At 53.8% G+C, this 23,713-nt stretch overlaps 4 protein-coding genes and 1 pseudogene across 5 annotated transcripts, besides 1 other annotated feature; 2 read left to right on the forward strand and 3 right to left on the reverse strand.

The window, feature by feature from the left end:
- Nucleotides 1–183: 183 nt before the first annotated feature.
- On the forward strand, nucleotides 184–1,329 carry NCS57_00386700 (Cyclin N-terminal domain-containing protein; the record flags this gene model as incomplete). The annotated part of the gene is made up of 1 exon (XM_053053846.1): nucleotides 184–1,329. The coding sequence occupies one exon, from the start codon at nucleotides 184–186 to the stop codon at nucleotides 1,327–1,329; it is 1,146 nt and encodes a 381-aa protein (XP_052916006.1).
- A 1,913-nt stretch (nucleotides 1,330–3,242) lies between these two features.
- On the reverse strand, nucleotides 3,243–6,584 carry NCS57_00386800 (uncharacterized protein; the record flags this gene model as incomplete). Its single annotated transcript, XM_053053847.1, has 1 exon — nucleotides 3,243–6,584. The coding sequence occupies one exon, from the start codon at nucleotides 6,582–6,584 to the stop codon at nucleotides 3,243–3,245; it is 3,342 nt and encodes a 1,113-aa protein (XP_052916007.1).
- Nucleotides 6,585–11,985: 5,401 nt separating this feature from the next.
- Nucleotides 11,986–13,637, forward strand: NCS57_00386900 (Amino acid transporter; the record flags this gene model as incomplete). The annotated part of the gene is made up of 3 exons (XM_053053848.1): nucleotides 11,986–12,355; nucleotides 12,427–13,204; nucleotides 13,259–13,637. The coding sequence occupies 3 exons, from the start codon at nucleotides 11,986–11,988 to the stop codon at nucleotides 13,635–13,637; spliced, it is 1,527 nt and encodes a 508-aa protein (XP_052916008.1).
- A 1,057-nt stretch (nucleotides 13,638–14,694) lies between these two features.
- Nucleotides 14,695–16,197, reverse strand: NCS57_00387000 (uncharacterized protein; the record flags this gene model as incomplete). The annotated part of the gene is made up of 2 exons (XM_053053849.1): nucleotides 15,775–16,197; nucleotides 14,695–15,723 (listed from the first exon to the last, which is right to left on the reverse strand). Exons 1-2 carry the CDS (start codon nucleotides 16,108–16,110, stop codon nucleotides 14,695–14,697), a joined length of 1,365 nt encoding a protein of 454 aa, XP_052916009.1. The 5' UTR covers nucleotides 16,111–16,197.
- A 5,761-nt stretch (nucleotides 16,198–21,958) lies between these two features.
- On the reverse strand, nucleotides 21,959–23,426 carry NCS57_00387100 (annotated as a pseudogene). Its single transcript has 5 exons — nucleotides 23,397–23,426; nucleotides 23,100–23,158; nucleotides 22,465–23,050; nucleotides 22,238–22,412; nucleotides 21,959–22,023 (listed from the first exon to the last, which is right to left on the reverse strand).
- Nucleotides 21,959–23,426: a sequence feature.
- Nucleotides 23,427–23,713: the final 287 nt, after the last annotated feature.

The raw sequence follows: 23,713 nt of genomic DNA on the forward strand, positions 1-23,713 counted from the left end.
TTCTGTCTCTTTTGGATTAAAGGCCATCCAATCCTTTCTTGGGCCTAATCCTCTTGATACCCTCTACCTCTACACCCTCCATCCCCACCTTTCCTCTACTCACTCACTTACACGCGGGCCCTTCCCGTGTATAATACTCGACCACCTCCTCCTCTCTCCTCAACCCACACAACCACATACAACATGGACTCTTCATCAACACGGTACCTCACCATGGAGGAGCTCAACAAGATTGCCCTCGAGCAGTTTGTCTACCAACCTGTGGGTCGCGACATGATCGCCTATCTTGCCGAAGCCGCCCACCACGTCATTGCTTGCGACTCGACCCTCATGCCTCCCGCTCCCGTCGACCCCCGACATAACCTCCCGACTCCTCCCCGGAGCCCCGAGCCCCGGACCGTTCGATCCGAAGATGGTGGCCTTCCTACTCTTGAGGAGTTCATCACTCAGCTCGTCGTCTCTTCCAACGTCCAGGTCCCCACTCTCATGTCGACCCTCGTCTACCTTGGCCGCCTCAAGTCCAAGCTTCAGCCCATGGCCCGCGGCCTGCGATGTACCGCCCACCGAATCTTCCTCGCTGCTCTCATCCTCGCCGCCAAGTACCTCAACGACAGCTCGCCCAAGAACAAGCACTGGGCCAACTACAGCCACATCACCACTGACTGCTACAACTTTGGCTTCAGCCGCACCGAGGTCAACCTCATGGAGAAGCAGCTTCTCTTCCTTCTCGAGTGGGACCTGCGAATTACTGAGGAGGACCTCTACCGCGACCTCGACGACTTCCTCGAGCCCCTCCGCCACAAGATCGCCGAGCGACACGCCCGCAAGATGCGACATCGCGAGGAGAAGCGACGCCAGAAGGAGCTCTCTGCTGCCTGCGCCCGATACCCCAGCCCTCCTTCTTCTCGAGGCCACTCCCGATCTCGCGGTGCTACTCCCGAGCAGCACATTCGCAACATGAGCGGGTCCATCTCTCCTCCTGGCCTCAGCTACAGCAGCTCTACCAGCTCCTACGCCTCCTCGGTCTCCTCTGGACGCGCTGCCTACTCGCAGGCTACAACCCCTCTCGAGCCTTCGGAGCCTGAGCCCTACTACTACTACGAGTCGCAGCAGGGCAGCCTCTACGACTCGCCTGTCCAGATCGTCCCCGATGTCGACTACCCCAAGGCCCACATGGCCAGCAGCCGCATGCTTCCCTACGAGATCACTGCCGACGAGTACCACCAGCAGTACCAGATGCAAGACGCCGCCTCCAAGAAGCAGCAGCAGCAGCGTCCCAAGCGAGGCATGTGGGGTCGTCTCCTCGGTGGCAGCGTCGCTGTGCGATGAACCATCTGACTAGACCTGACCTGTTCGACATTCATAACTTAATGCATACTCCTGGCGTTCACGGGATCAGTTTTTCGGCATGACGACACATTTCCGCATTGAAAAAGAAGAAGCTTGGCATGGCGTCGGTTTGCTTTTCCACATCTGCTTTTTTAGAAAACCAGATACACCACGGGATTGATGACTCTTCGGCACTCATCTCCCCGGCAGTTTTTCTTTGTTTCGCCGACTCTACTTGTTTTTATTATTGTTTTGGTGTTCAGCTACAGGCGTTGTTGGGATTCACATCAATCGATCGAGACGGCAGCCCCCCTGGTGATCGGGGGGCGTGTGCATTACAGGGGGAGTATTTGGCATTGGCAGGATTTGGACTTTTGGCATCCGATCACAAGTGTTATTTGACGGCCGCTTTGGTATCACGCTCCATGGGTGGTGGCATGTAGGATGGGAATGGGTTATACACTGCCACGTTTCAACAGGTTTGGGCTGTGGAGTTAATCATTGGGAATCAACCAGACAGACACTGGGCGGTGCAGTTAGATTACATTACCGTCACTGATCCAATACAAAGAGAGGACTAGAGCCTCGATGAACTACAAACAATGCCTCCTCTTCTGCCTTGTGTGTGACCCGCAATCGTTAATCAATTAGATTTTGACTCTTGTGAATCAATTCACAGACAAGGTCAGCCTTCCTCACTGCCTGGCGGTCTGCCTTCATGACTGACTGTTGGCTGTTGGTTGTTGGGTTGCCATGGATGCGAGATCTAAGCCCATGTGATCTGCCTTTTCCCCTTTCAGCCAATTGCCAAATTTGGTAGGCTGACCTTTGGACCCTTGAGGGACCCGCTATTTAAGGCAGCCCCACGACCAATCAACGATGAGTCAGCGGCGCCGTTAACGGCCAGGGGGGGTTGCCCGCCGCCCGTGTTCGGACAGGTCAGAGCCCGACGGTGTACCTACGCTACGCTACGCAGTAAGCAGAATGAGGCTTGAATTGGAATTAACCCGCGCCGTCGGGAAAACAGGGAATAGAAGAAAAAAAGAGTCATGGTGATTCGAAAATAATATCTACAAAAGGACAAATAATCAATTCTGCGCGAGAAGGGGGCGAAGATTGCGGAACCTGCGGGTACGGGATAACGTGTACGGGTTGCGTATTGCGTGGCGTATTTACTTTGCGATCTTGTTTAGAGAATACGGGATGTGGAGGGTGGGTAACATCCAACAACAAAGTGTCGATAGAAAGAAAGGTGGTTCCATCTATTTGATACGAGTTCTTGGGCATGAACTAGGTGTGTTTCGTTTCGCGTTTCGATAGTCTTTTTTTAGAAGCATGAAAAGAATCATTTTAGCTACTGTACTTTGTAATCAGGTTATTTACAATTGTATGATCTTCTAGCATGATTAAAATGGGCAAGTATTGTCGAATGGTTTGTTTATGCCTGGCGTGAGGGGGAAAATGCGAAAAAAGCAGGCGTGGTGGCTGTGAACTAAACTTGGGTCAGTCGTGCATTTTTTCGCTGATGATGCAGGCGGATCTCTCGGGCGATGGATCATGGGCTTACTTGACCTTCTCACTGGTGAAATGATGCGCTCGGGACCGAAGGAAGGATTGAGGCTGGGCATCACGCTTGAAGGGGGGTGTGTATACACGGCAAACATCTTTGCTGTCGTTGGCGATTGCGAGATTTCAGCTATTGGCTGTATCGGGATATATCTTGGTGACTGCATGGCATTTCTTCAACGGTCGTATCACGCACGCATCTTGGAGAAACAACAGTAAGCTGTGCATCTTGATTGACAGGGGAATGCCCCGGGGTATCTATCTCTTCTTTGGGGGCCGGATTATTCAATTACAATTAAGGGCTTATTACACTAGAAAATGCCTGCTGCATGCATCATCGTCATCGCTCACTCATCAACTTCAACCTCCCGATGCCGAAATCCAACCCCTGGAATCCCCGTCCGAAGACTCAGACTGCTCAACACAACGCTGATGCTTGACAGGGCCATCGCCAGCGCCGCCCACACCGGGTCCAACTTAATGTGACTCCCGTCCCCCGTCGTGATGGGGTACAGGCAGCCGGCGGCGACGGGCACCGCAATCATGTTGTACACGACGGCCCAGGCGAAGTTGACGCGGATACGTCGGAACACGGCACGGCTGAGGTTGAGAAGCGTGACGACGGCGGCGAGATGAGACGTTGCGAGCACAAAGGCGGCGCTGCTGATGGCCACGTCGCTGCCGGACCCGATGGCGATGCCCACGTCGGCAGTTGTGAGCGCGGGGGAGTCGTTGATGCCGTCGCCCACCATGGCGATCATGGCCCGCCGCGTCGTCGAGCCGCGTGCGTGGAGAGAGGCTTGGAGCGACGCTATCTTGGCCGCCTTGTCTGACGGGAGCACCTCTGCGAACACGTTGGAGGCTGGGATCCCTACGCGCTGCGCCACCGCGCGGGCGGTAGTTGCGTTGTCACCGGAGAGCATCCAGACTTGGGTTCCGCGCGCCGTCAGGGCCCGGATCACCGCGACGGCTTCACGACGGATCGGGTCGGAGATGGAGAGCGCCGCGACGAGGGTCCAGGTGTCACCGGCCGAGGGCTTGGTGGCGACCAGGGCGACAGACTTGGCCTCGGTCTTCCAGGTCTGGAGGAGCGAAGAAACACGACCCGAGATAACCACGGAGAAATCTTGCATGAGAAGCTCGTTCCCGACGATAATGTCACATTGCTGGTTGCCGGTGCCTTTGTACAAGGCCTTCATGCCCCTTCCAGGCAACTCCTCCAGGCCTTCAACATCAGCAGCCTTGGTATCAGCTCCGCAGAACGAAACGATGGCCTTGGCAATTGGATGGCTGCTGCTCTCCTCGACGGCCTTGAGAGCCGACATCAGAGCTCCTCGTTCCTTCTCGTCGGCCGAACCATCCGGGAAGACGGCAGCGTCGGTGATCTGTGGCTCTCCCCCCTCAGTGAGGGTACCCGTCTTATCAAACACGACGCAATCAATCTTGCTCGCCTTCTCAAATGCCTCACCACCACCTTTGGCAAGGATGCCGTGCTTAGCCGCGATTCCGCCGCCTACAAAGATGGCTGTCGGAGCTGCCAGGGCCAGTCCACAGGGGCAAGCGACGACGAAGACGGCGATGGCGAATTGGAGGGCAAAGACAACCCAGCCGCCTGACGATTCTGCCTTGTGATCTGGGACGGCATTCGAGAAACCGACAACCATCCAGACAACCCAGGTGAGGATGGCAACCAGCGTAATGAGGGGAACAAAGTAAGTGGTCAGGAGGTCGGCAATCTGCTCGATGGGAGCTCGCTTGGTTTGGCCTTCTCGGACGACCTGGACAATCTGATCCAACATGGACTTCCCCGAGGTGCCAGTGACACGCACAGTGATGGCAGACGATTTGTTGATGGTTCCAGCAAAGACCTGGTCTCCTTCCGCCTTCTTGATGAGGCGTGATTCGCCAGTGAGACTCGACTCATCAAAGTTGGTCTCTCCCGTGACGATGATGCCATCTGCAGCTGGGGATGCGCCGTGAGGGATGCGAATTACATCGCCAGTGTCAAGTTGGTCGACAGGAACGGTTGTAGTTGTCTGAATTCCGGCCTTGTCCTTCTCAACAAGAAGGGCCGTTGTTGGACGAAGCTTGCCCAGCATCTCTACCGCGTCACCGGTCTTGGATTTGCTGTATCCCTCGATGAGTCTTCCCGCGAGAAGGAACATGGTCAGGAAGACAACCGAGTCAAAGTACATCTCGGCACCAGAACCTTGGTGATGTCTGCTCGTGGTAGCCGCAGCAATCATCTGTGCTACCGAAGAGAAGTAGGCTATGCTGGTTCCCAGAGAAACAAGCATGTTCATGCTGCCGAATCGATAGAAGCGCTGTATCACAGGCATGCGGCTACCCGAGCGCCACATAGTTCGCACCTCCTTGATGGCCCTAACATGGAAGACGTCGGCGGCGAAAAAGTAGACTGGTGTGGCAAGGATGAACAGGGCGATATCAAGGCGGCTGAGCCCAGAGGTCCATGGTTTCATCAGGTACATCTTCCCGTGATTCGAGTTGGGCAGGAGGCTCATGTAGACGATACCCAGAATGAAGGTAGGTATGGCAAAGATGATGGTAAGGATTTCACGGTACAACAGAGCGTGCTGATGCTTGGCTCTGATAGCCCTGGAACGCTCCTCGAGGGTCGGGGGGTGGTAGATGGAAGCTTTGAGAGCCTCATCCGCTGCCTCAATGGCTTGGAGAATGTGTCTCACCGTGAACTCTGGCGCCTTGGGGGTATATCGAAGCCTGACAATGGGGTTCTTAACGGTAGGTTCCTGGTAAATCTGGAGTCGGTCTGGCGCAAGACCCTTCAGAGTTGTTATAATTCGATCTGGGCACCTCGGGCAGAAGATGCCGTCGACACGAATCTCGACCTCGCGTTCGTCTGCGGATTGCTTCTGCTCCTCGAGGTTGACAACTTGATCGATTGCAGCGTCGTATCCCAGGTCTTCGATGGCGTCGACGATGTCTTGTGTCCGATCGCCATCAATGTAATCGACAGTAGCACTGTTGGATACCAAGTTGACAACGACCTTTGAGATCCAGGGGTACTTTTGGATCTCCTCAGTGATGGTGTTGACACAGACAGCGCAGGTCATGCCGCCGACTGAGAGAGTCACTCGCCACAGCGAAGAGGGAGCCGTGCCCGTGACCACTTTTTGAAGGGGATAAGGCAAGGAGGAGTGTTTTGTGGAGGTGTCAGATATCTTGGAAGAAGTGCGAGCCAGTTTCTCATTCTCGTAGTGTTTCACATCTTGGCCGACTGCTTCGGATCTACATGCTTCGCAGTTCTCGAGGTGAGCTGCCCGGGCCGCCTCTGCAGCTGAAGGCGACGGCTTAGGACGCCAGAGCTGAAAGAAGGAGTCGATGAACCCGTTGGGATGCTCCATGGCGCGGCTGCTCTCGCCAAGGTCAACTTGGGATGTGCGGTATAGATCAATGGAGGAGCTCGCAGTGGTGTTGACGCCACACACCTCGAAGCCGACATCTTCGAGGGTCTTTTCCATGTTGCGTACCGAAGCTGGAGTGTTGTCCTTGTGTTCGACCGTCACCACGGAGGTGACGAGGTTTGGAGATACCCAAAGCACATTGTCGCCGTATGTTTCGTGGAGGAGTGAACGGATCAAGGTGACACATGATGGGCAGTGAAGGTTGCCCAGTAGATAGGAAGTCGTGACAACGTCTGTAGGCGCCATCTTTGTTGATGTCTCTCACACCTGAGAGGTTGCTGTGTTGTTGCGATGGAAGCTCTGAATATGATTGGTTCAGGCGTGTAGTGAAAATGCTCGTAAGGATGATTCACCTGCCCTAGGATACTGAGCGAAGAGCAGCGAGATGGTCTTTTCAAGACGTAAAACAAGTGATGGTTGGAATTAAATGGTGTAGATGGTTAGTCGAGAGTTCCTTCCTCCCTCCAGCAGCTTCTAGAGGCGAATATTTAACATTTGGCATTCGTGATCAAAATCCGCACAAATCTCGCAAATCTGGAGCTGTCATGATGATGGCTTGCGACTAGCGGTGCAGGGTTAGCGACACCAGAAATTTCATCACCGATCTCATTGTTGGTTGATGACAAAACAAACGGCCTGTGGACGATCGGTTTTCGCCATGGCCCACTGCATAGACGTTGAACTCTGCATTCTTCCCGTTGGAAATCCAACGCTTCTGCCGTCCTGCGATGCATTGAACCTGCCGTGAGCCACCGGTGAGCCTCCCGATGAATGGCGCCCGTGGAGACGTTTGGTGGCGGGAAGTCAAGCAGCTGGCCAAAACAGGTTAAGCGTCAACAGGGTCCAGTTGCGCTCTTTGTGCGGAGGCGTTTTTGGAGGTCCATGTAATTCGACAATCAATAAGCCAAGGCACCATGATGATGCTTTTGCGTTCTTTGTGCGGCGCTGTTGGTCATCAAATGCACATCTCTCAGCCAAGACGGATGCTTCCAGATAAGAGTGGCGGGTGACGGAAGCCGAGAAGCAGGCCAAGACGACATCTGGCCATGATTCATTGTTGGTAGTGACCTGGCAAGTAGATGCATGTGAGGGGTTGCCATCTGAGGGGTCGTGAGGGCCTCAACATGGAGTCATTCCTCAACTTGATCATGACCTGTTGATAGCATGAGCGAGCGGGAGCCATCCTTCTCATCGGGGCGGGGCGGGGCGGGAGTAGTGAGGTGTATCACGTGCAAGAGCGGAAATGATCCATCACGTGACCGAAACCCGGCTTTGTGCTTCCGACTCTGCCCGGTCTCATCAAGATGATGGCATTTCATGGACACAGACCGCAATTGTAGCGAGTCTCGCCATGACAACGCAAAAGACTCAAAGGCGCCTACACGACGGCACCTGAATCAATTCGTAACCGTAGAAGAGCGTCCTTGTCGCGGTGATTCATGCATCATGCGCCCGAATGAATTCCCGCGAACCATCGTTGCACGGATTGTCCTCGTGCTGCCGAAATTTGATCAACAAACAACAGAGTCGCATCCGCATGTAGGCAATACCGATGCCAGGGAGCGGAATCCCGCCAAACTTGACACGAGCTTGAGCCTCAATTTCGGTGCCTTGTCGAATCGATCGGCATAAACCATCCATCACAGGGAGCTGCACCGCCTTTGCTGTTTAGCGGAGGCCCAAGTCCGTATTCCGTTGATATTATGTGCAACAGAAACAGGAGGTTGAGCAGGAAAGATCAGCCAGAGTTTGTCAAGGCGAAACAGCGGAAACCAAACTACCTGAGTTTAGCCAAGGATTCCAGAACTCGTCAGCCAGAGTGTCGACTCCAGCCAGTTGACAAAACATGATCCGACTAACAGGTCCGGCTGAAACTGCTAGGTCGACCAGGCGGATGGGACAGGATCAGGTGGTGCGTCGCACTCGATGGCGTCTTCCCCATCGCAATGTGCCACAGCTCGAGTCAGCACGCGTGATTGCATCCCTAGGTACGGTTCCGCCTCGGACGCACACACACAACACGGCCAGCGGAGCGGGAAATAGGATGCCGGACAGGACCTGGCTCCAGGACCCATTCACCGGACATTTCTGGTGGATTCGGACTGCCGCAGCCGCGAGACATGCCATGCCCACACAAGTCCCTATGTTTGGGCCACCTGCAATGGTCGATCGTCCAGGTATTAGGCGAGCCTCGCCAGGAATCAGGAAGCCAGAGCCATCGCGATAACAATCGAACAGCTTCCTCCCCTTCACCATCCGAGCGTACTTGGGAACAGGCCCTCTCGCCCGCAAATGCGGAGGTCTTATCATTCCATTACGTACCCAACTCTGGGGGAAGAAGATGCTCTCATCTGTTGGTTGTGGGGGATCGAATCAATTGCATAATAGAGACTTGGCCTTGGTCTGGGGGAGGGGCGAAAGGGCCAGAAAAGGCCAGCGGCGGTTACAGGCGGGCTGGGATTGTCTTGTGAATCCTTGAATTCCTTTGGGAATCCTTGAGCATCCCCAAGAAGTCCCTGCAAACCTTGCTGACATGGTTGATATCACCTCCTCCAAAGAGACAACCGCGTAGAGCTGACCCCAATACCAAGACCCCAACTCCAAATCATGAGGCGTTCCCCCCCTCTCAGAGTTTCCATGCGGCTTCCAAGACTTTTCCACTTGCCTGTTGTGGCATGGTCAGCTCCAATCTCCATCCGCCAAGGCTACCGGCTCTCCACAAACGAGATGGCTACTTCTGTCTCTCTAGATAGATCGGCTGTATGAGTTCCTCTCGGCGTGTCCTGGGTGTTTGCAAGGGTATCGAGGTCAGACTTGTCGAGATAAGTGACCCATTCCGAGTCGATTTGAGGACGGCAAGATTACAGCGTGGATACTTTCTCCGCAGGATGAGACGAGGCGCCAACACGGACTCGAAAGTTAAACGATAACAGGGCGTATAGTCCGACTGAGCTTCTTGACTTACTCTATTCAGCGGGCAGAGGTGGATTCGAAAACGTAATAACTCAGTATTCGGCGGGGAGCGTCGACTGTTTAAAGGTGCAGAGGCCAGGCCGCCCCGATGGCGAAATGGGCCGTTTGTTGGTGCAGGAGGGTCTCCTCCGTATGGACGTTGGCCGCAGGATCGTCCGGGCGTTCAGCCGTAGATGGATAGGCTGATGGGGAATAAGACAACAACCGAATATCCCTCGTTTTTAATAGCAAGCGAGGAACGAGGTAAGGTGCATATGACAATCCTGGCGATTATTCCCCAGGGTGAATTTCGGAAGTTTAACATAAGCTTGCACATTCCCTAGTCAACTTCGCCTTGTTGTCATTACAAGGCGCGACCGTTCTTCTGGGCCTGTTCCAGAACTGCTGGAAGTCGGCTCCTTACCCTTGCTAGAGCCTATTAGGACGGCTGCATGTCCTAGTCTGCATTGGATGTCGAGCAGACGAGAAGGCCTCTGCCGATTTTAGCTGCAGCAGTTCGTTTGGCGTTTCGCAGCTCATCCAATGCCTTTGAGCCGCAAGAGGTGACGGGATGGCGTCGCGATGCCCGGTTATCTCCTGACGCTGGCGCCTCCATCATCGGGCGTCAACTTGACTCACCAGTCTGCAATTCCCATGTTGGACCTTCTGTACTCCGTAGCTCGAGGCAAAAACCAGATTTAAAGCCGGTCAATATGGAAAAGCTGACACCAGACAACGAGACAGCCCACGGCCCCGGGCTGACAGGACTGTCAATGGAGCGGCAACGAATACTCGTGATGTCGAATAAACAGGTCAATGGCGCATAAGCATTGTACAACTCAAGACATCCACCCTGCGGCTGGTGATGCTCTCCTGGGTAAGTACTTGCAGCACAGTGTGCACCGGAGGGTCCCCGAAGTTAAGGTCAGGAGCGCGATGTGGGAGAGAGACGAATACGTACCCCGAGGTGAGGATTAGCCGCCGTGCCAATCGGGGAGGATGAGAGCAATGTCCTGTCCCTGACCAGGCCCCATCACAGCGCGATTAAAGGCAATGACCCCCGTGGACGGTTGCGAGCGAGGAAATGATGCCGGGGTTCGTTAGGGTTTCCAAGGGTTCCACCCCCAGGGGGTAACGACGGATGGCGGGTCCACTTGAGGGAGAGACCCTTGCCCAGGCGTCGTTTGCACGAGGTGCATTGCAGGCATGGTCATCACAGGCTTTCTGGCGACCGCTGGTTTGCCTCGCCGCCGCTGATGGTAAACTTCCATGTGGATGTGGGTGCTGCATAGAAGACACTGGCATCCGTCCATCGATCGACCCGGCTGCTACGTAGCAGAAGGAACGTCCTGGGTCCTTCAAGGGTCCGCAGGAGTTTCGCCTGTTCTTGGGAAGTGGCACGAGGCACACGGTGGTGAGACTGACAAGCAAGCTCTCTACAAATGACTACCAGCTGGTTTGTGTGTGTCGTGTGTCTCAATAAGGCGGTCGAGATAAGGTGAGAGGATAAGGTCGGTGACTAGCAATGCCGTTAGTCAGCTTCCGCTTTAGTTGCAGCAGCCAGCGCGGCCTCGTTTTGGCAGGTCCGACCAATGGCACGGCACCCAACACGCCACCGCTGACTCTGTGGCGTCTCCCGTCGATGCCCCCTAACCTTGAGATCTGCCGGCCTTCCATGGTTATTTCCCTCACGGCGAGGCGCCCTCCCGCCCGCTCGCACACACACGGCCCGGCCTCTGTGACCCTAGCTTGGTTCAGCCCAGCAGGCGGAGGAGGCTCTTGTCTATCTCTCTATCTCTCAGCCTTAGCCTCAGCGGCAGCGGCTGCACAAGCGCGAGCGCCAGCAACATCTAGAGATTCGCGGCACTGCAACTGCATCTTCACCAGCTCTCTCCTGCATGCTAAGAATGCCCAGCCAGATAAACAGGAATACTGGATCCCCCGTCCGTGCAGTCCCTCCCTATCTCTCTGCTGTTGCGACGTGGGACCTGGTCCCTCCCTCCTTCTCCGCCATCATCCATGGTACTTGGCCGTCCATGGCGTCTTGGCTTGGGGTCGAGGTACAACATGCTATGGGCTGGACGGCTGCCTCGAGTCTTGGCCCTCTCTCTCAAACGACTCGTCTGCGCGCCTTTTCTCTTGGCATCGTCGCCTCCTCGGGCAAATCCAGAGTCTCATCAACAGGTGCTCTCCACATGGTCTGCCAACGAGCACCTCTGGTTCGGCCTACCCGAGCCGGCGGACCAACGTTTGTTCGTCATGCCCAGACGCCAGACCTACACCAGAGCCCTTGACCGTGACTGAGCTGCTTGCCTGATGCTTGTCCGCCTTGGCGCTCGAGACAAATCTCGTAACCTTCCCCTCCCAGCAGGCCAAGCCAAGCTCTCTCGTTGTGTCGCATCGCTACTCATTCTGGAGACTGATCCGCCGACTGGGCGCGTCACCCGTGCGTGCGCCCCCCCGTTGTTTCTGTCCTTACCTTGCCATGGATGCCAATGTCTCTGGATGACCCATAACATCTGCTCCCACAGAGCTTCGCCGTCTTGGCGAAGAGGGGGTCAGGATGGGCTATAAAGCTTGACGGGGAAGCCCTTCGAGTCTGCTCCTCTCGTGTGCTCTCCCACCCCCATTCAGTCCATTCAGTCAACTGTTCTCGTTCGTCCGTTACACCCAAGTCGAGCAAGTCGTTGCAGCAATGTCGGCCCCAGAGTCCAAGGATATCTCCGGGACTGAGACCCAGCCGGTGCGAACCAACTCCAACCCAACCGTCGCCGCTGAGGAGCAATCCTCCAAGAAGCAATGGTGGCACAGAAGCAAGAAGAGCTCTGAAGGGGCCAACTCTGGCCCTGACGTCGCTGCCGTCCAGACTGAGGAGCACGAGGTCAAGAGGCCTTGGTGGTACAGTATCAAGGAGCCCGGATCGGCTCTTCAGATCATCACCGCCGCCCTCCTTGCCATTGCCATCGGTCTCGTCGTCACCACCCAGGTCGAGAAGGTCCCTGATGCTGCTCGTGTCCTCATCTCCATCCCTGGTGACCTCTGGCTCCGGTCCCTCAAGGCTGTCGGTGAGTCTCCAGATGACCTTTTCACATTAGCCATGATGCCCTCAAAGTGCAAGTGACTAACCAGCTCCCAGTCCTTCCCCTGATCGTCTGTTCGATGCTTCTCGCCGTGACGAGACTTCGAGAAATGTCTAACGGCGGTTCCCTGCTTGCCAAGTGGGTTGTCGGATACTACATCATCACCACACTTATCTCCATTACCCTCTCATGCTTGATGACGGGCCTGGTCTGGGCCCACCAGTTCAAGGAGGTCGGAGAGGACTCTCTTAGGATGGATGATGATGAGGAGTCAACTGTTGACACCTCGGAACGACCCATCCACCAAGTCGTCCTTGAGATGTTCCAGTCCTTCATCCCCTCCAACGTCGTGTATGCCATGGCCAACGACCAGCTGCTTGCCATCATCATCACAGCCATCATTGTGGGATACCTCATCGAGAGCTCTCAGTCCCCCATCATCCGCGTCACTGAGGAGATCGAGCGCATGATCACCAAGATCATCACCTGGCTCATCAAGATGGCCCCCATCGGTGTCTTCTTCCTGATCCTGCCCAACCTGATGAAGCTCGACATCGGCGAGATTGGTCTGAACCTGGGTATCCTCATCGGCGGTACCCTCTCCACCATGCTCATCCACATCCTGGTCATCGTCCCCATCATCTTCTTCACCTTTACCAGGATGAACGCCTACTCGTATTGGCTCAAGATCTCTCCTGCCTGGGTGACTGCCTGGGGTTCTGCTTCGTCTGCCGCCACTCTGCCTGTGACGCTTCGATGCGCCAAGGCGCGAGGTATCCCTGCCACCATCTACAAGTTCTCGTGCCCCCTAGGTTGCCTGATCAACATGGACGGGTAAGTTGCAACGCACTCTGCATCTCACAAAACAGAAACTGACCTGGATGATAGTACTGCCATCTACCTCCCCGCAGCTGTCACATTCTTGGCTGCCACTCAGGGCATCACTCTGGGCCCTGTTGACTACATCATCGTGGCCCTCCTGTCGACCCTGGCCTCGATCGGTGTCAGCCCCATCCCCTCGGCCTCGCTGGTCCTTTCCATCATGATTGCCCGCTCCGTCAACGTCGAGCTGACCGGCATGTACGCCGTCATCGTGGCCATCGATTGGTTCCTCGACCGTTTCCGTACGGCCGTCAACGTCTCTGGCGATCTCTTTGCTGGTATGATCGTGTACAAGATGACCGGAATCGAGGACCCCCCTGAGGTGGTTGACGAGGAGGCCCGTGAGGCTGATCTGAAGGAGCAGGACGCCTCCAACAAAGTCTAAGATGTAAATGACCTGAATTGTGTATATCCACGTATGGGGAGTGTAATGCCCGGCGTTGAAGCGTAATCGTTTTTAGTATTACCAACCAGAGTAGTTGGAACTGAATGACAAGACAAACCCATTGATTGATGATGAACGAATGGCTTGCTTGGAAGTGACGATCAAGGGTGCAAATGTGACAACTGAGATGTTGAATCAAGAGCCAAGAAAACGAGTTGGTGGTCGAAGGCTTGGCTTTTGATCAAGAGTTGGTCGCTATGATCCCTGCTCGGAGCTGGGCGAAGCTTGGCTGAGCCGACCCCGGATGCCAAGCATGCAAAGTACCGACATGGTTGCACTCGCTGTGACGTGACATGACGCTTCCAAGAGATAAGAGGGCGTTCGAAGGATCAAGTCGGCAGTTCTTTTGGAGGGTATTTGGGGGATAGAAAATTGAGGGCCAAGGCTGCTTCTTATCTTGCCCAGACTTATGGACCCTTGTCATGGGGGCTCGGCATGCTCGGATAGAGTATGTACCACGCGGCATGAGGGAGGCCACGTTTTGTGGGTTAATTTTATCAGTTGCGCGGCCTATTTACCCCGGCTTTCTTGTCTCTGATAAGCTTGGAGGCAACACACCTAGTTTTCTACTGACCTGCCCCATTAGGACACACGCCGATGCTCTGGTGTGGTTGCTAAGAAGTTGCAACTGTGTGGCTGGCTAAACGAATGCACGGATTCAAGGTGCATGTCGAATATTGGCGAGATGACGGCCAACGGTCACATTCCTCGAGGCAATGTTCACGAGCAGGCACAGAGAGATAAGGACGTTGAAGTTGCATGGTGTTTCATGCAAGTCACCCATTGATTGATTCAAGTATATGGTGAAGTGAAGGACATTTGAAGACCCAGATCCCAAAACGAGAGACCAAAAGGAAATACCCAAAAGTGAGAAAAAAGAAAATGCAGTAAATGACCCCGTTGCGCCCGTCTATGACCCTGTTATGCATGCTTGTTTTCTGTATGCCCGTGACCCTCCACCTTTATCTCAGATGCCGTCTCTTATCGGCGGACTGCCTCAGATCTTGATCCTCCTCTGAGCGTAGTTGTTGTTGTTAGCGATCAAGTTTTTCGTGCCTCGGAGGTTGCCAGTGATCTTGCCAGACGTGGCGACCTTCTTGAGCCAGTTTGAAGTCTCTGTGACGCCAAAGATGCCCTCGATGGACTGGGCGTAGAGGACGAGGCCAGCAACGTGAGGAGCAGCCATGGAGGTGCCGTCCTCGGTAGCAGTGCCAGTGTCGGACTTCCACGAGCAAGAGACGACGCCAACACCGGGGGCAAGGATGTCGACAAAGCTGCCATAGTTGGAGAAGCTGGCAACCTTCCAGTTGCTGTCGATGGCGCCGACCGTGATGGCGTTGGCGACGGAGCCGGGGGAGGTCTGGGCCGTGTCCATGCCCGCGTTTCCGGAGGCGACGACGGTGATGACTCCGGCCTTGACGGCGTTCTCGACGACCTTGTTGAGAGCGGCCGAGGGGGCGTCGATGCCCAGGGACAGGTTGATGACGGCGAATTCCTGTCGGCCCTTGGAGACGACATCGTTGACGGCCCAGTTGATACCCGAGAGGATGACCGACAGCTCAGCAGACTCGCCCTGGAACACCTTGACGGCCAGGACCTGAGCCTTCTTGGCGACGCCATATGTCTTGCCGGCGATGGTTCCCGCGACGTGAGTGCCGTGGCCCAGGCGATCAGTGTGGTCCTTCTTGAAGGCAGTCCAGACCTGCTTGACGCGGCCGCCAAAGTCCTTGTGGGTGGCGCGGACACCGCTGTCGACGAGGTAGGCGTAGGACTCGATGCCAGCGTCAGAGTCGTATAGATAGTTCTTGTAGCCCTTGGAGCGGTGCGAGATGGTTCCGAGACCCCAAGGAGTAGACTTTTGGTTGGTCTCGGATCGCTTGGAGAGGTGAGTGTCCTCGGTGGTCTCATCCTCACCCTCATGATCCTCATGATGGTCTCGCTCGCCGAATTGGTTGTTCTCGCTAGGCTCTCCGACCTGGGGGTTCCATGTGAGCTTCACGAGACGATCAGGCTCAACGGCGATGACCTGGTAGGCATGTTAGTCACTGTCTCAGAACTGGGTCATTGTCGCACTCACGTCGGGGCTCTTCTTAATCTCTTTAATGGTGGAGGCATCGAAGGTACCAGAGTAGGCATGGAAGCCAGCCTCGTTGTCATACGTCTTCTCGATGCCATTGTCGCCGTCGCGCTTGCTGAGACTGCGCTTGTGGACGTCCTTAACCCACTTGATGTGGGCCTTGACCTTGGCGACCTTGATCTCGGGCTTCAGGGTGATGATGTAACTGCCGGGAATGATATCGCTGGGGCCAGTGGAAGAAGAAGAAGAGGAAGAGGAAGGAGCTGGAGCTGGAGCTGCTACTACGCAGCCAAGGAGTGTGGTCGCCACGATGGCGAAGTTCTTGAAGTTGACCATAATGAATGGTAAGGATTGAAGAGAAGGAAAGGGAAGGAAGGAAGGAAAGAGGGTGAATGAAGGTGTGGGTGAGTTGGATAGAGAGAGTCTCGGTTGGGAAGCATCAAAGAGCAGTTATATACAAGTTGAGACACAGCTGTTGGAGCTATCACAGCTATCAGAGACAAGTGTCTGCGTTCACCCAGGTTCTCGGGCGAGACCCTGAAGAGGCGTCATCAGCCATGCCTCTTTGGAAGACAAGAAAACGCCCGTCGTAGTCCAAATACCGGAGAAGCTCGCCACCACCGACGGAGGATTTGCACGCGGGAAGGGCAGAGACAAGTGTGTCTGAGAATGGAGGCGCCAACGCGGGGCCCGAGACTCTATCGGACATGTACGCAAGCTCGACGGAAGATTCCTCTCCAATGGGTAGGGTGCGGCTCGGAGGATAGGGTCTGGTGCATTCCTCGGGTTGCGTAGTTTGATGGGCAAACGTGTTGATCCGGCTTCGTGGGATCGTGGCCGCGCTATTGATCGGTATGGTGTACGCCATCATGACGCCCTCCCACGAAGCTGTCAGGGTCCAGGAACACTCAGTCCCAGAGTCGGGGCCAGTAGGAGATTTTGGATGACCGGAAATGGAAAAGAAGCAAGGTCAGGGTTCTCGTTAGAGTTGGGCTGGTTTCTTCTGTGTCTGGGTAAGCTCAGCAGTCTAGACGCCCCATTAACATTCCTGTCTCAGGTCCACATGTCTGCCATAGAAACCCGCACGCAGGAACCCGCGAGCATGTATCAACAGCCAAGCCCATTCTCGTCGTTTGGGGAAGGAATATGGACCTTCGCCCAAGGGTCTAGGGTCAAGCCATCGGACGACCCCCGGAGGTCTATGGCTGGCTGGACAATGGTAGAGTGCCAGCTGTTACGGGCGTTTGACTGTGGCCGAGCTGATTACTGGTTGAAGTTTATGCTTGACCTGAATAACTCTAAGTCATCCCATTCCCCCCCATGTCATGGGGTTCGATCATGGCCAAGATTGTCTCGGGATGATCTGGAACGAACATCGAGATTTGCAACTCCACTTCCAAGAGATGCCTCCAAAGTGTCGATCTTTCACCCAAAGCCCCATGTCTACCCTGGATCCTGATGTCACATTGTTCGGTAGTCGGTCGGCAATTGCGGTCATGAAAGGTGAAAGTGACTGCTCATCTCTCGGCCGAATACACGGCGTCTTCTGCTCAAGCGGAGTCCAGGGTGTCATTGCCCGTTGAAGAGTTGAATTAATGCCGAATGCTTCAAACTAGAGTCTCCAAGTATTAATTGATGCCCATAACCAATCAATTATCTCTATAAGGCTAGAAGCCCCTGTGTGAATAATGTTATCAAGCCATCTCCGTACATGTCAAGGGCACCTTGGTGTTGATAGAAATTTATGCACCGACACCCAGAACAATTCAATTTGCAAACTAATGGGAGAGTTTATGCAGTTGAGTCACGCCTATTCCGCGATTAAGCACAATATGTCAAGCTTCTGAGTCATGCTATTCATCGAAATACGCGGCAAGCATTACAGTCCATAGCCAAGGATCTCACCAATGGTCTTGGCTCTGTACACCAATCACAATCGGGTCAGGCTTGCTCAATGGAACTCTAGTATTGTCTGTGGCGCTACTATCGAGAAAGAGAGGCTGCCCAAATTCAAACCCACTCATTGAGCAGAAGGACCAACATTGGTGGTCCATCTGTGCCGACGCTGTTCGGAGAGTCTCCCAAGAAAACAAATGATGTATCGTCAAGGAATCTCCTAGGCTTTATCGACGCCGACATATCCATATCGCGCAAGGAATGCGGTAGCGAGAACGTCAATGGCCGAGTCCTTGATTGGCGCGTGGACGAGGTTGTCCCAAGACTGGATGATATTCCGGGGAAGAGGGCCCTGACAGATCATGTACAGCTCACTCAGGATGGCAACTGCGTCGCGTGTATCGGCCTCTCTCCTATTCTCCATCATCTTCAACTTGTGGGCCAGGGCCCAATGCCACTCAACAGTATATACAGTCAGGTTGGCTCCCCGCTAGAGAGCGATGTCCTGCGAGATGGAATCACAAACAAGACGCTTCTTTTCATTATCATCCCCCTGTACCAATGACTCTATGTTCCTTATCCAGCCTCGAGAGATGTTGTGACTCTGTGCCACATGTACAATAGCTCTGTAGAGCTCCCGCCTGAGCTTCCCGGGGTCGGGAGAATCGGGGCTGAGGATGTAGTCGATCTCGGTGGTCATCTCGCGAGTGCCTAGCATGTCGACGGCCACGAATCCGCCCGAGGACACCAGCTTGAGAGGCGCGTCTGCCTTGAGGTCGTCTGATTTGGCGATCTCGGCATCCAAAGCTTGGAGAGCTAGCGAACTTAGCGTCAAGTACAGAGCAATGGCGGCACTGATCAACTTACCATCGTGAAAGTCCTAGTAACTGAACTCGATCTTGGGTGGAGCCATGGTTGGTGATGTTTTGTGTGGTGTTGATGATGCTCGCTCTGAAATTGATGATGTTTGGTCTTGAATTCCCAGAAAGACTGGTCTCGAGAGTCAGGTACCTATGACCGCTCATGAATAGGTATGGATCGTGTCGTCCGTTCTTTCCAAATTACTGCATTCTTTCATCTGTCGAGTCTGTGCAAGTCTGATGCATACAAACTCTCTTCAATAAACAGGAGGCGCGAGGTGGCTAGGAAAGAGGTGATGATATGAGCGAGAGTCTTTTGAAAAGTCGAGGCAAATGAGAACCATGATATCTGGTGTTAAGTGCATCCTAGTTTCCCTTTCTCTACCCATTATGTATCTTTGATGTAGTACCACCTCATGTCCTAAGCTAGATACCTACTACAGCCTCTCCCCTTGTTTATAGACCTTCAACTTCTCCTTAATCCAATCAACCTCGGCGCCCCCATCATTTGGCCGATGACTCAACAAACTGACGGCGTCCCAGCAGCCAGGGGTGACAATAACACGGCCAGTTTCAAGCAGAGCCTCAATGACACCTTGGTTCCCCCTCGCAATTGCCTTCGACAGAATCGTCTGACCGCTATGATCGATCGCATTCACGTCCACCCTGGCTGTGGCCAGCAACTTTCTCAACACCCTCTCCTTACCAAACTGAGCGGCAAACGCGAGTACTGTGTTGCCCTTGCTATCCTTCGCGTCGACATCAATGCTGCTTTCAGCAAGAAGTTGCTGCACAACCCCTTCATGGCCCCCCAGGGACGCATAATGCAGTGGTGTCTGCCCCCATTCATCAATAAAATTGATATTGGCTTTGCCTGTCGCAAGAAGCTGCTGCACAACCCCTTCATGGCCCCCCAGGGACGCATAATGCAGTGGTGTCCGCCCCCTTCTATTAATAGAATTGACATTGGCTTTGCCCGTCGTAAGAAGCTGCTGCACAACCCCTTCATGCCCTCTTAGGGACGCATAATGCAGTGGTGTCTCCCCTCCATTAATAGAATTGACATTGGCTTTGCCCGTCGCAAGAAGCTGCTGCACAACCCCTTCATGCCCTCTTAGGGACGCATAATGCAGTGGTGTCCGCCCCTTTCTATTAATAGAATTGACATTGGCTTTGCCTGTCGCAAGAAGCTGCTGTATAACCCCTTCATGGCCCTCCTCAGCCGCATATTGCAGTGGTGTCCGCCCCCATTTATCAATAGAATTGATATCAGCTCTTGCCGTCGCAAGAAGCTTCTGGACAACCCCTTCATTCCCAAGTTCGGCAGCATAGGACAGTGGCGTTCGCTTTAGATGGTCCCTGTAGTCGACTGTTACTTGGCTGGTGGCAAGCAGTGCTATTGCGACACCCTCGCTGTCGTTCATGACAGCCTCGCCCAACATCTCCTTTGCAACAGCCACACGACGAGTCGCTAAAAGCTTTCCAACCATGTATGCTTCCCCGAAACACACGGCCCATCCCAGGGGTGTAGTGTGGCCCCCTCGCCTAACACAATGCACGCGGAAAGCCTCGGACAAGGCCTTGTTCGTGACACCAAGGTCAACATAGCGCCTCCTAAAAAGGCGCTTCAGGGGATGTACTGTCTTATGGTAACGTGCCTCTGCTTCGATGAACGTGTCAAATACTGCCCCGTGACCACCCATCACAGCCCATGATAAGGGAGGCAATCCAAACATAGGGTCCCCTTGATTCGCATCTGTAGACTCCAGTTTGAGCAGGTGTCGAGTCACCGCTTCAAGCCCCAGGATCGATGCGGTAACAAGAGCAGTCAGGTCTTTGGCACGCACGTAAGACTCTGAGTCCCAGTTGCTTGGCACCTGAACAAGACATGCTGACTCTCTCCCGCTGCATAGATGTAGCATGTCGCTCAATGGGAGGTCTTTGGTACTGCTCGCATCGCGAAGGTGAGTAGCCCAGTACTCTACAGAGTAGGAAAGAAGCGGGTACTTTTTGTCCAAAGGTTCGAGTGACTTGAGTGTTACCCGGTGATCGGCGCCAACGTGCTCTTCAATATCGTCGCAGTGATTTTCAATATCATCGACGTGCTTTCCAACATCATCGACAACATCAGTAAGCAGAAGAATCTGTGCACAAGCCGACCCAAGTATGAAGTTTGAGGATCCAGGAGAAAAAGAACCTTTCCACTCGGAGCGAGCGTTGCTTTCTTCCACGGGATTTTTTCGAGATTCTCCATCCTTGACTTTACCCACTAAGAATTCAGCGGCCGTTTGATGGAGGAGATAGATTTTGTCGCCAAGGATGGACACGAAAAGCCCACAGAGGTATCGGACCCAGGCAGTAAGTTTGTCTTCTGGTCCGATATCTAGTTGGCTATACGAGGTATGATTCCTCTCGATGGTCATTGCCGCGGCCATCTCCTTCAATGTCAATGGCCTCTTCGCTGCAACAACCATGCGCAATAACTTTCTCGCCTTGTTCTTGTCTGGGCTCCTAGAGAGGATCTTTTCGTATGCTTTATCGACCGTCGCGGGAATGTTCCCGATGTGCTCCTTCATTTGCTTGGAAGAATGGCCGACATAATTTTCAAGCTCTCCAAAAACCAAATAGACCCAGAGATAGGTGCGGTTGGGGTGTTGGGTCACCCCCCTCTTCATGACTTCCTCTACAGCCTTTGTAAGGTGTAGTTTCTCGCACAGTTGTGTTATGCGAGCCTCAACAACCAGGTCAATCTCTTTTGCAATCTTCTCCGACTCAGACTGGCCCTCTCCCTGCAAACGAATCACTGGGAACTTTGTCTGTATGTCATCAAAGCTTTGCTCAATGTTGGCATAAGGGCGACTTGTCACCAGGAATTTGAGGTTCGCATTGGTACCCTTTTCGAGATAGAAGTCGTTCAGTGTCTCGACCAGTAAGCGTCTGTCTTGTTCTTCACATTCGTCAAGGGCGTCTAGGATACAGACGATTTGACCGCTGCCATGATGTGTTGAAACTGAAACCAAGATACGCCAAAGCGCACGAAAAGAGTTGAGAAGTTTGTCGCCGTCTTCGTCATACTGGCTGAGGATGGAGTTTTGCAAGAGGGCTGGTTTCTCTTTGAAGAGCTGCCTCAAGACACAGCACAGAGCCCCTGCCGCGCTCTTTTGGTCTTGGAAGTCGTCTTTGAAAAAGAAGTAACATGTTGTCGAAGTAGATGAGCTCTTCAAAACTTCATCCACGAGGTATCTTGACAGGACAGACTTGCCACATCCTGGGTCTGCAGAAACCCAGAGGAGGCCGCAGGTCTTCCCATCCTTCCAGTCTTGAAACCGATCATGGCTCGTGAACCATTCGCAGGTGCCTTGAACACGCTGGGGGTTTCTGTCTTTGGCATCACTGTATAAAGATTTGTACAGGTTCCTCAGAAGCTTTGTGACCTGCTTGGCTCGCTTCGCTTTCTTCTTCATCTCGGGGTTTTGCTCGAGTTGATCTTGGCCTGATCATCTTGTTAGTGAGGATTCGATGGTTTCATGAACAATATTGATGATTCTGAATTCCCTAATACGATCACTGACTACACTTGAACGACATCCTTCGGGGCACAAGGAAACTCAGGCATGGGGGCGTGGGCTAGTTCTCCCCGAGTCCAATGAAACGTCTTTCCAGTGCTCCATCCACGGGATCTTCCTTGGGAACTGCGACCAACTCACCATTCGCGATGGCACTATCGTATAGGTCTTGAATGTTGGCCTGGACAAGTTTGAAGTTGTCCCGGTCCTGTAGACTTGTTCCAAACTTGCAGACACCTCCATGACTCGCCTGGAGCGAGACCACATTCTCGTGCTTTCCCGGCAGGCCAAACGACGTACTCTCCCTCGGAACGATCTAGGTCAGGGTCAGTGAGGCTTCAAACAAGTCTAGTAGAAGCACGGCATACATTGTCTAAAGTGCCCCAAAATGAAACGATAGGATACTCCAACAGGCGCTGCTTCCAATGCTCGTGCATCAAGTCGCTGAACATGCTTCCGTCGTTGAGCGTCTCTAGGATGTTGTCGCCTTTCTGGAAGCCCAAGTTCAGAGCAATCTTTGCCGCGATCTGACCAATGTTGACAAGAGACCGCTTTCCGCCATCGTGGGGAGTAGCAAAGAATGCAAGGCCTTGTGTGGCAAGCTTGATGTCCTGATACTTTTCATTGTTATGGGCGTTGATGAGGGCCTGCTTGATCAAGAGACCTCCGAGACTGTGGCCCAGAAGCAGTAATGGCCGTCGGGGTGCCTTTCTCCTATCGATCCTCATGGCTTCGAGGAATGCATTCACCTTGTCGATAAAGGTGGTGCGGTCCTTTCCATACACTGCCGTCGAGTTGTACTCGTACAGGAAGATGCGGGCGTGGGGTAGCTCTTTGGGGAGCTCGTCACGGAGCCAGAGCTTGCCCTCGGGACCAGCTGGAGTTCGCCATGTGTCCCAGGCATGCTCTTGGTCAGGTTTGCTCCGGGGGTTCAGTCCATGGACCGCGACGATGCTGGGGCAGGTTAGAAATGGATATGGGGAAGCGGACTCTCAGCACATACTCAACAATCGCCTCATCCTCCGCTGTCTTTTCCGGGTCTGGATAAAGTCGTCTCAAGGGCTACAGTTTCAGGTCAGCAACTGCTCCAAATGATTCATGGACATTCGTTTCCGTATGGGCGTTTTCTACGCCGTTATCTGCAAGCTTTACGCCCAAACTAAACCCAACCCGGCTCTGGGCGCCAACTCAGGCAACCGTAGCCTGGAACCTTGAGCCTTTGGAGATCAAGGTATAGGTATAGTAAGGATCGCTCTCGGTAGACAACAGTGTGACAACAAATTGTAACTTGGGTACTCACCATTGAACTAGCTTCCTCTAGAGGTATTCCTGCAGGGGAGGGAAACAAAGAGAAGAGGAGAAAGAAAAAAAGCCACAATGAGAGGGGTAACGCCTGAAAACTGGTTGCCTTTAATTGCCGAGCCTGATTTGAGACGTATCTCGACGCGCCTTGGGCCTGTCAGCTGAACTTGCCAAGTGTCGAGTCGACCAGGATTACGAACCAATAGCGGTTGCAGTTGATGGTGACAAGACAGTCCAGCCGCCTCACGATAAAACATGGCGCAGAGAGGCCAACAACACATTGGGGGCTCCTCAGACTTATTGATGGGCAAAGGA

This window comes from Fusarium keratoplasticum, chromosome 3 (assembly GCF_025433545.1).
Source record: "Fusarium keratoplasticum isolate Fu6.1 chromosome 3, whole genome shotgun sequence".
In the NCBI taxonomy this organism is placed as follows: domain Eukaryota; kingdom Fungi; phylum Ascomycota; class Sordariomycetes; order Hypocreales; family Nectriaceae; genus Fusarium; species Fusarium keratoplasticum.